Genomic DNA, 11,670 nt, shown 5'->3' with positions numbered 1-11,670 from the left:
TGACAGCAACACTGTCTTTTATAAAAATTGTTTAATTATAATCCGTTTCACTTGTAGCCTTTGTGGACATTCAATTATAATTAACAGTATATGAAACAATATATTCGAATATTATAATTAATACTTAAACATATAACAAACAATTAATTATTCATACAGACACAGACACTGTGTTATCGTGTTACCTGGCACATCACATCAAATAATAAATTTAGTCAATAATCAAATCAATATCAATCATCAAATAATAAAACAATAAAAATACCATTGGGTATCAAAAATTCCACAACTAAAATTATAATCTGACTATCAATACTTGATACGTGAATTACAACCGTTAGACACAGAGTGAAAACCAAATCTTACTCGCCTTAGTAAACACACAGCACAATTGCCTCAGTTACTGAAACTTCCACCGTTCGCCAAGTTCGCTTCTCCCTCGATCCTCCGATTAGCAGGAACCTCTTTCTAAACCGCGTACACAGACGATCCGCCGACTATTAAAAACCCCGTATGTCGTACAACCCGACCGACACCGGGGTAACATCAACGACGAAGCAGCGAGCAGCCTCGACGTACGAGCGCAAGAGCGACGAATTAAAAACAAAACGAAAAAAAAACGGGGGAACGAAACCGAGAACGGAGAGAACGGAAATATGACGACGAGAGAAAAAAAAAAATAAAAGAACGAAAAGAAAGAACGCGCCCGACGCGAACGACAACAGCGACGAGGAATATAAACACGGACGGGTACAAATGTTTCTTCTGCAGCAGGGTTGCGGGGTGCAGTTCAGACATGGGAAGTGAGCATTACTGCCTGAGGTGGAACAATCATCAGAGCAACTTGCTGGGTGTGTTCAGTCAACTGCTGGAGTCGGAGTCGCTGGTGGACGTGACACTGGCGTGCACGGAGGGACCCTCGATACGTGCCCACAAGGTTGTCCTCTCCGCGTGCTCCAGCTACTTCCAGGCCCTGTTCCTCGACCACCCGAACCGCCACCCCATAGTCATCCTAAAGGACGTACGTTTCGCCGAGCTACGTACCCTCGTCGACTTCATGTACAAAGGCGAGGTAAACGTCGAGTACTGCCAGCTATCGGCCCTCCTTAAGACAGCGGAGAGCCTTAAGGTGAAGGGTCTAGCGGACATGACGAACATCAACGCGGCGGTAGCGTCGAGGGACGAGCAACAACAGCCGCAGCAGCAACAACAACAACAGCAGCAACAGCAATCGCAACAACAACAGCAGCAACAACAACAGCAACAACACACAAGCACATCCGAGGGTATACAACGTGAGACGTCGCGAGAGCATCATCGGGAACGCGAGAGTATAAAGGAAGCGAGCAATAAAGAAAGAGACAGGGATGGTAACACGTCCGGTGGTGGTGGTGGTGGTGGTGGTACGGTTGGTGCGCCACCATCGAGTGGCAAAGAATGCGACCAAACGCAACCGAACCTGGCCCAACCGCCCACCACCGAGTCCACCGAGGCGGTAGACATGACGGAGTGTCCGCCGTCCCCCACCGGACCCGGTAGCCCCTGTCCAGGACCGTTGGCCCTCGATCGACCAAGGCGAGACTCCGAAGACGCTGCCAGCCTAGAGGAAACGAGGGGCTCCCTCAGTCCAATCTCGGTGCACAGCGGACCGTCGGACATGAGTCTGAGCAACAACACCGGTGGCACGCCCGGTGTGCTACCGTTGAACCTACCGCAGAGCCGGCTTCCGTCCCCGCACAGTACAGAACCTCTCGCGGGCCCGTCGGGGTTACCTCCGGTCCAGCAAGTTCCACTTGTGAGTATCTATATTCATTTATTCTTATCGCTTCTAATACACAGTGGTTAATCAAATTCTTATGAACACTTAGATATTGTTGCTAATGTGAATTTTGATCATGAATGGAATTCAAAATACATTTATAATAGTACCTTCTTTATTAGAAAATATATTGTTATGTTTTTAGTGACATACGGCAACGATTTTACAATATGTCGTCACGTCACATTTCGCATTTGTTATTGCTTGAATTCGTCGCGGCATACTTTCAATATTTTCTTGACATAATACAGTTTAACAGTGTTAGAGTAAAGAACTATCAACGGAAGGAAACACAGAAATCGGCAGTAACAAGTCATACTTGCGAATTGTCAACGGTAACAGAAATTAGTAGTTTTTTGCAAGACTGCATCTTGCTGTGTATTGATTAAGCAAAATACTGTTGCGAACATATGAAAGTGTAGTTAAATTGTGTACCTATGTGTTAAGAAAAAAGAAAGGGTATACTTGAAGTCATAATAATTACGAAAACATAAAATGTGTCATTTCTCCATCTGTTCATAATAATTTGATCGTCCACTGTACACGGTGCCACAACTGATCCCCGTTCTTCTTAACCCCTTGCCTTATAACATCGAGTCAGACTCGTGGTGACCATTTCAAAGTGGATTCAATAAACGTGAATATTATTCGTTTTCTCTGAATCGAAGTGAAATACTATTTTGTTGGTATTAACATATAACTTTTGGGGTAAATGTACACTTGTGATAACTATAGTATTCCTTCTGTTCGTGGAAAAGTATTAACAATAAAACAATTTTGGAGACTGCATACGTCAAGAAAATATCGAGGCAAGGGATTAACGATGTGAGAAATGTTTACAACACAATTTGAATGGTTTCGAAAAAGGACTGTCATGGAAGAAACAAAAATGTTTTTAAGTTTATTTCTTCCGTTGTATCAAGGTCTGTATTTTCCAGCAGAAAAGAATATATTTTTTCTTTTGTATCTTGTCGTAGATGAAAAAATGCACTCGAAAATACGTGAGTTATGCCCGTCAGATAATCTTAAACACAAAGAAAGTGAACTTACAACAGCTCAAAGTGATACCTTAGAATTTAATCACTTTTTTGGCGTTCAAGGTCATCTGAAGGTCATAACTCGGGCATGCTCGAATGGAATTTTCATTTACTACCAGATACGATAGAAAAAAATATATCCTTCGCTGTAAAAAAATATCGATGACCTTGAGAAAACACGGAAACAATTTTTCTTTCCTTCCATGGCATTCCTCTTTCGAGATATTTCAAATTGTGCTTCAAACATTTCGAATGCAAATAAAAGGAAAGGAAGTATTTAGGTGGCCTTCGTCACCTGGCACACCCTGTACTTGACTTATTGTACAAATAAATAATCCACTATGTACTGCCAACTTGATACTTTATATTCGTGAAATTAAATTCACTTCATTAATACAAAATAGTGGATTACTTTTTGATGCACCAGTTCATAACATTCATGGCGATCTATGTGATCCATGGATGTATAATACACATGAAATTCATGAGATTTTTCAGAATTAGTCTGTTACAGTTAAAACTGTTGTAATTCGGTGTATCGATATTTCCTGAGTCTACTGATGAGTGGACTGTGAAAGTTTATGCAAAATCACAGTTTCCGATACTATACCTAAAAATTCACATGGAGCAAAATACTGATTCTGTGCTAGAAGCTTCACTACGTTAATAATAACATATAAATAGTATTAAAATTTATCAAAACCATTATGTTACTGTATTTTTCAAGTTAAGAGATGCTATAAATGCATAAACATCTGCATCTACTGATGAGTTGAAGTAAATGCCTAGTTAGTTGCTCTCATATTTATAACGAATATCACGGTTTGTTTAATCTGCTAGCTGCTTTTGTTTAATTGTATTTTTATTTCATATTTGATATATGGTGGTGTTATTTGTAGAATTGTTATCTTCTGAAAGTTTTTACGTTATTTTTACGTATTGTAGAGATGTAACGAAAAAGATATTTTTCGCAAAATGTGTATTTTATAGAAAAATCAGGAAATAGTACTGTATAACTCTAATAATGTAGACTTTAGCTATTTTCTAACGTTTACTTTAGCTATATCGATCACAAAGTATCGGAATCGTCTACTAATCAGACATAGTTAGATGTTCTTAACAGTTTTAACTGAACTATACTAATCGGAGTAAACAAACATTATCCTCGGTACTCTGCACTGAATAAGAGATATAAAATATGGCTTTCATGTAGTAATTTACGCATCTAAATTGATTGCTGCTATTTAACTAAGAAAAACGACTAACCCAAAACTTTACTTAACCGAGTAGAATTTACAGAAACAAAATAAACTGTCGTATTAAAAATTATGAATTTTACATTTTAAATTTGGTTTGTGATTCTTAACTATGTATTTTAAATTTTACAGCAAGATCATCGAAGCATGAGAAAAAAAGTTTTGTAATCCTATATTACATTTATTTCATACAAGTAATTCTCATATTAGGTACCGAACAACATGCGGTATTAAACCATAATTATTCCTATCATATTCAATAGCGTAGAACAATTTTCATAAAGGCTTGTTTACCATATATTTCGATATTGAATCTACAAATAAATCGTGATTGCATAAATAGAGGTGTAGATTAAAAAGAAAGATTTATTATTTTATAAAATGAGAAAATACCAATTTTTACGTCTTTCCTCACTAACTATATTTAATTGTGGACTAACATCGACACAGATGAAAACTAAAAATACCACAAAGAAACTAGGTAGAGTAAATATTGCACTAATATCGATATTGTTTATTACGTGGTAATAAAAATGAATTTTGAATTTTCCGTGAACAAGCAACTGCACAAAACTTTTTCAGTACTTAATATTTGTAACTATTTAAAAGTGAGTGCAGAGAAACAGTTTTAGTTACAGTGTGCCATTCATAAACACCACTTAAATATACACGTAACAATTTTCTGTTTTTGATCTTTTTCCATAATAATTGTGTCTAGACGCTTTAAACTCTCGATGTTTGTTCTGTTCGCTTTTCCCTCGGAATTCTCGCTCTAAACTCCACTTTCACAGCCTCCCACACAGGTGCAAGTACACTCACGGCCACCAGTTGCTCACTCTGACGCTCACACTGGTATCCTAAATACTAATTTTTAAATACACTTTCCATGCCCACTTTTATTGTATGCAATCATATTTTCGTAGCTTTCAACCATACAACGACATTGTGCATGCGATTTCATGAAAAGTTGGAATATTTCTTTTTAATTTATCTTGAGCCTAGTCCTTTGTTTTACATTTCTGGTTATGGTAAATTTATGGTAAGCCACAAATGGCTCATACTCCGTATTGATTCTATTTTAAAAATACATTTACTAATAACATCAAATATATTTTAAAAAAAAATTTATACTGTAAATATCAATTTCAATTTTATAAAAGATTCCTAAGGAATTGTTTATATATGAACCTAACAAATATAGGAATTTATGTACATTGAGCAAAAATAAGAAGAAAATCTTATTGATATTAATATATTTCGTTTTAAAGTAATTGCTAAAAAATATTTTATTTAGTATCGATTTTCTATCATAACTTCAAGATAATATTTACAGATACATTGTATTCATTTTTTTGGAGTCCCGTTACTATGTTAGAGTCAACCTACGTGTTCTCAAGAATTCCACCAAAAATGGTAGGATGTTATTCTCGAAAAAGCTTTTACAGCACTCTGTCGGTAAAACAAAAAAGAATCGAACTACGATATCTTATTTGCAAAATAAAAACAATTATATTCACAATGACATAGATTTTTCCTACAGATGTGTATACTATTATCCAAAAAATGTTTAATCACTCGATTAAGAAAACGTAAACTTGACTTTTCAAGTGGACAACACGCAAAAGATTGTTTAAGCTCTCCAAGATCAGGATATTTAATATTTTCAAGGCAATACCATGCTTCTCGTAAAATCATCAATCGCCATAATCTCATCCAAACTTCAACAAGAGTCTCTAACGATTTCCACAACATACGGAGAAAATTTACATTTTCCTCCACCTATCGTCAACGGTTAATCCAATTACTACTTTGACGTGAGCCCGATGTTCGTTTCCAGTCGTTAAAAAAAGAGATGGACTGGGAGAGGTCGACCGAAGAGCGAAGTGCGAGCAGCGAAATATCCACGGACTACATATTTACGTTTAAACGTCGGTGTGCTAGTAGCCTCGCGTTCGATTCATCCGCGATCGCCATATGTACTATGCGTTGCTCAGAAGATACCAAGCGAATCCGATTGGTTATGTCCCCATTGGCCCACCTTCTCTGATACAATCGTGGAGACAGTGCACATGTATTTCCATTATTGACCGAAACAGTGACACACACAATCGGATCATATAGCATCACGTAACGAAGACAGTGAACAGGACACCTCTAGACCAAGTGGAACACCTCTAACGGGAGCAATCTGACGAACTTCAAAGTGATACCGTGCCCTCTTAGAATGTTAACCATTGACCAGCGAGAGCGTCCACAGGCAGACTTCAGCATCTATAGTCAAATACCCTTCGTGCCTTTGTGTAAGTCCCCCTAGACATCTTCTCAGCAACGCATAGTACACACCGGCATATACCACGGATTACGGATGAGCCGACGTACGGGATGACCGGTAATAAAACGAGCCTGCGGAAATCGTTCGATTTCGAATTCTCCGCGATTCTTGCGCAAGGCTACGACGAATCGTTCGTTGACGCGGCGCTCGTTCACCTGAACGGAGCCACGCCTGTCCGTGACCAACGATCAAGGAAACGACCTCTCGATCGGAGGTCTAGATCGGACCGTCGGAACACACGATCCAATTTTATCTATCTATCTATTTATATCTATCTACTTTGCTTGTCTATCTATCCCATTGCGCTTAATAGATAGACAGGCATACGTTATAACTATTTCGAGTTCACTTGCATGTGGGTCTATTGCATGCGTGCCCAAGTGCTTTGCTGTTTGCTGCTCTCCCCGCTAATTTTTGAAAGTGATCGTATCATTAACAGACTCAGCCAGTCGTCCTAAATCGAGAGTGTGAAGTGTCGATCGGAAGGTTCGATGACAAGAGAGATACATACATACACGTCCCCCCCCCCCTCTTGAAGCGGTAGAATTGACTCGTTTACCGTAGACGATTCGTCGCGGTGCTAGCCTCGATCAAGGATAGAGTTAATGCGACCGTGACGAAATTCGCCGATATTAATAAATACGACTTTTCGCTTGTGAAACAAAAAAAAATATATATATATATATTCTTTCTGGAATCGACGCGTGCAAGGAACGAAAGACTCTGATCGGGAAAGAGAACTGTAAATTCCACCCAGCAGCTTGCCGATCTAGCTTCAGCGGCTCGGATCCTCGTCGAGACGCGCTGCGCAGGAGATCGATTGTGCATGCCGTCTACTTTAACGAACGTGTTATCTTCTTTTTCCGAACTAACTCACATCTCCATGCGTCCGTTCATAAATCCTCTCTTTTGTCTGTCTCTCTATTTCTTCTTCTTCGTCCTCTTGTTCCCGCCCTTTCTCTGCGCCCTTTTTACTCGATAATACACGCGACTCTCCTCTCTCGTTCTCTCGATCCACGTCTCCGTGTTTACTCGCTCGATCCCCTCGACGACACAGTCCATCCGATCTTTCTCCTCTGCTACCTTTCGTTCAGAGGCGGCGCCATCTTTGACAACCTCGGAGATGGCGCTCGCGTCTCTGGAACTATTTTTCCCTTGAAACTGTGCATCCTCTATCCTGTCCCCGATCACGTCCTGGTGCTTCGAGGGGCTAAGATGAGTCGCGTTGACGATTCGTGATCCGTGACGATGCTTCCGAACACCGGCTGTCCAACTCGTTCTTCCTTGAACCCTTGACCGTTCGAGCGATCGACGGAAAGAACCGGCGGACTACAATGATCCCGTTCATCCCAATCCCTGCCAGCCTGTCTTGCTAGCTCACTGTCAAGAAGTTGACCTTCGTTTTTGGCCATGGTTGTTTTTTACTACATTTTTATATATATATATATAAATACGTAAATACATGTGTGTATATATGAATATGTATGTATGCCGGGCGAGTCACGTGACAATGGAATCGTATGTGACTTTGTTCTTGTGAATGTCCACGGGAAAGAGTAGAGTATTGTGTCGAAGAAGGTTATTTTGGAGCGAAAAATGGTTCCTCTGAAATTCAGTCTTCTTTCTTTCAATGAAACGGAGAGTTTTTGTCATTACAATGTTGCGTTGATAAGTCTTTGTACATGGGAAAAATAATTTTTTCATTTGAACCACATGCTTTGTATGTGTGCAATTTAATTCGTGGTTAATGTGTGGGGAATTAAGGGGAAATAATGATTTCCTATGCATAGAGACTTTCAATCGTTTTATGGTAGATTGAACAATTCGTGTAAATTGAGAAATTCAGCCAAATATAATACAATTGACCTTCAGAATTAACTTCAGAAAAAATTTGTTTACTAGCTCTTCTTTAAAGATGTATAGGTAGTAATGAAGTTGCACTTTGTTGAGGTAATAAGAGTAATTACTCCCTTTTAAAAATGTTTTCAATAAATACAGTCATTGTTGAACCACACTTTCTTTAATCGTGTGTTATCGTTAACGTTTTATACAAGTAGACTATATTCAACAATAGGAACGAAGTTGTATTTAGTTTCACTTTTCGATAATAACTTTAGCAATATAAACTGTGATACCTAGAATATCCTTCAACCAATTAAATTATGATCTACGAAGAAGAGTACATCTGAAGGTCAAAGCATACTGTTAAAATTTATTTTCCTGTATTCAGAAAAATTCATATAACTCAGAGTGGTAAATACTTTTCGGTACTATTAGCAACTCTCCTAAAACAAGAATGTCTTTCCCGATGGCAAAGAAAATATCCAGAACATCAAAGAATATTTTCGATTCTAATATCAAGTGGCTCGCCCCGTACACACGTATATACATATACATACGATATGCATACATATCGTCATATACGTGTACTGGTGGTAATATACAATCACATATATACATATATGTATTTATATATATATACTCATACCTGACATACATATATATAAACATATATATATACCTATCGTTATACATATTGCAGATTATATTGACATTCATTATTACCATTTGTTACTTTGTAATATTTGTATTTCGATTTTGTCGTTTTCTTTGGTTGGTTGCAATGCCTTTTGCTATCGGCGAATCAATTTTTTGCACCGCGGCGATCTCGGCCACCGTTATCGTACGTATATATACATATACCATATAAAAAAAAAAAAAAAAAAAAAAAAAAAAAAAAAAAAAAAAAAAAAAAAAAAAAAAAAAAAAAAAAAAAAAAAATAGAAAATGAAAGAAATACATACAAAAAAGAATACGCATAACAGAAAAAAACAACAAAAAATCAATAAAAGGGGAGGAGGGACGAGGGTGCGGGTGGGTTGTTGTTCTTGAGCGAGGCTGTGGGGGTTGTCGTGGACCCGTACATGTGTCACTCGTTATCCAAACCGATTACATATAATATGTATAATATTATATATAGACACGTATAAACGAAACCTTGTACGTGTGTATATATACATATATATACATACGATGAACACACACTCAGACAAATCTCCTTGTCATACATGTTTCTAAACCTGGGGTGCGCGTCGTGCCAAACAAAAATGAGCGTCAACTTCTTGTGCTACCGTCTTGTCATGCCGTCGAGAGGAGAGTATCACTTTCTCGTCAGACCAGGGATTTCTTATTTTTCCAACCGATAACGAGACGAGCTCACGAGTCAGAGGAAGAAAGAGAGAGAGAGAGAGAGAGAGAGAGAGAGCGTGTTTGTGAGAGAGAGAGAGAAAAAGAGAGAAAGAACCACATAGTATATGCGCCGTGATGTACCCGGTCATGTCTGAAAAACCGCGTCCCTTTAATCGACGAGTTACATAACGGGCGATAGATAGAGAGACAGAGACAAGAAGACAGACAGAGAAAAGAATAGTAGCAAAAATCAGTGAGCCAAAAAGCTAATGCGAGGAATATAGAGACACCCTTTCTTCCGTGTAAGAAGCGTTGATCGAAACACATTGGCGTGTCGCGTGGCTCGTACACACCACATATACAATACACACAATGTATCTCTGTACCGGTGTACGTCGAGTAGCATGGAACGATTTCACGCGGCTGAGTAGCGAAATCGTATCGCACCGTACGCGTACTACATATCCCTAAGAGACGAAAGAGAAAGGTAGAATCTCTTTTCTGCTTGAAACGATCACTTGAAAACAGTAAACGCACTTCACGAGAGAAAAAAAGTATATACATAATATATACATACGTACACAAAAAAGGCAAAGCAATAGATAGATAGATGACTAGATATACAGATAGATTTTAAACGGAAAAGATAGAGAAATCATAAGAGAAAGAGAGCGAGAGATGGAGGGAGAGCGAGAGAATGAGAGAGAGAGAGAGAGAGAGAGAGAGAGAAAGAGAGCGAGACATTATTGCGAGGGTGTAAGGACGAGCTAAAGGGAAGACAAGAAGTTGATGTTCTTGTTTGTTTGGTTGCAGGAGTTGATGGGTGTGGATGAGCGGGTGTTTGCGTGCATGTACTGCGGTGCCCCGTTCCTCCACCAGAGCAAGCTGGCGCGGCACATCCTATCGCACAGCCTCGAGTCGCTCAAGTACCGTGAGCAGGCGGCCCACCTGCAGCTGCAGGCTCAGCTGGGCCTCGAGCCCGGTATACACCTGCCGCCGGAGGCCCACTACCCCACAGCGGGTCCAATCGAGCCGATGGACCTGGAGCTCGCGGCCCACTCGGACCCGACCTCCGGCGTCGTACTCTGCAAGTTCTGCGGCAAATCGTTCCCGGACGTCGGCTCGTTGATCGCCCATCTGCCGGCTCATACAGGCGACCGGCCGTTCAAGTGCGAGTTCTGCGGCAAAGCGTTCAAGCTGCGCCATCACATGAAGGACCATTGTCGGGTGCACACAGGGGAACGACCGTTCCGATGCACGTTGTGCGGCAAGACGTTCTCGAGGTCGACGATACTGAAGGCCCACGAAAAGACACATTATCCGAAGTATGTGCGCAAGTTCCTGTCCCCGAGTCCCGTGGATCCCTCCGAGGAAGAGGCCCCGCCGCCGCCACCGCCGCATCATTGAGTTCGCCTTAGCCCGTGCAAGAAGAACACTCATCATCGCCGTCGGATGAAGAACAACAAACGCTGTTGCCGGTTCCATGGTTTCCCTTGGTCTGAGTCCCGTATACCGATCTCGAGCGTTTATCACACGTTGATCAACGTCGCGACGATGATCCCTCCGGAGGGACGGACGATCGAACGTCCGTATGTCCGAGGTATCGACGTCGTGGCGACACGGGGACCGGTCACGGACCAGGGAAATGGGAACACGGACAGGAGCAGTTCTAGTAGTGCCTCATTCATCATCGCTCGTCGTTTCTCGTGTTTCTTTAATCTTCACCCGCCGCTGTTTATTCCCCCCCTTGTCATCTCTCGTGTCCTTCTCTCGACACACCGGACTCCATTCGGCCTGAAGCTGATCTTGAACGGCCGGGCGGGGTCCGTGGCAGCCGCCCCCTTCACCCATCCACCCCGTTTCGCTTTTTCACGGTACACCCACCCCTCGGGCCCGTACGGCCAGCCAGGATCGCGTATCCCATCACCACCTTTTATGATCGTTCCTCGTCTCTCCTGTGTCGTTCTATCGTTCGTCTCCGGGCGGTGTACCTCGCGTGAATCGATCCCCGCTGAGCGACGAGGCAAAAAAAAAAAA

General features: G+C 40.8%; 1 protein-coding gene across 1 annotated transcript; it reads left to right on the top strand.

Annotated features, from left to right (window-relative positions):
* The first annotated feature begins 254 nt into the window (after window positions 1-254).
* Window positions 255-11,075, top strand: LOC107194232 (protein bric-a-brac 1-like). Its single transcript, XM_015583826.1, has 3 exons — window positions 255-1,795; window positions 5,950-6,129; window positions 10,447-11,075. Exons 1-3 carry the CDS (start codon window positions 797-799, stop codon window positions 11,038-11,040), a joined length of 1,773 nt encoding a protein of 590 aa, XP_015439312.1. The 5' UTR covers window positions 255-796; the 3' UTR covers window positions 11,041-11,075.
* The last annotated feature ends 595 nt before the right edge of the window (window positions 11,076-11,670 follow it).

This window comes from Dufourea novaeangliae, unplaced genomic scaffold (genome assembly GCF_001272555.1).
Source record: "Dufourea novaeangliae isolate 0120121106 unplaced genomic scaffold, ASM127255v1 scaffold12, whole genome shotgun sequence".
NCBI classification, from domain to species: domain Eukaryota; kingdom Metazoa; phylum Arthropoda; class Insecta; order Hymenoptera; family Halictidae; genus Dufourea; species Dufourea novaeangliae.
Note: the sequence above shows the minus strand (reverse complement) of the source record. Positions and strands in the feature narration are given on the sequence as shown.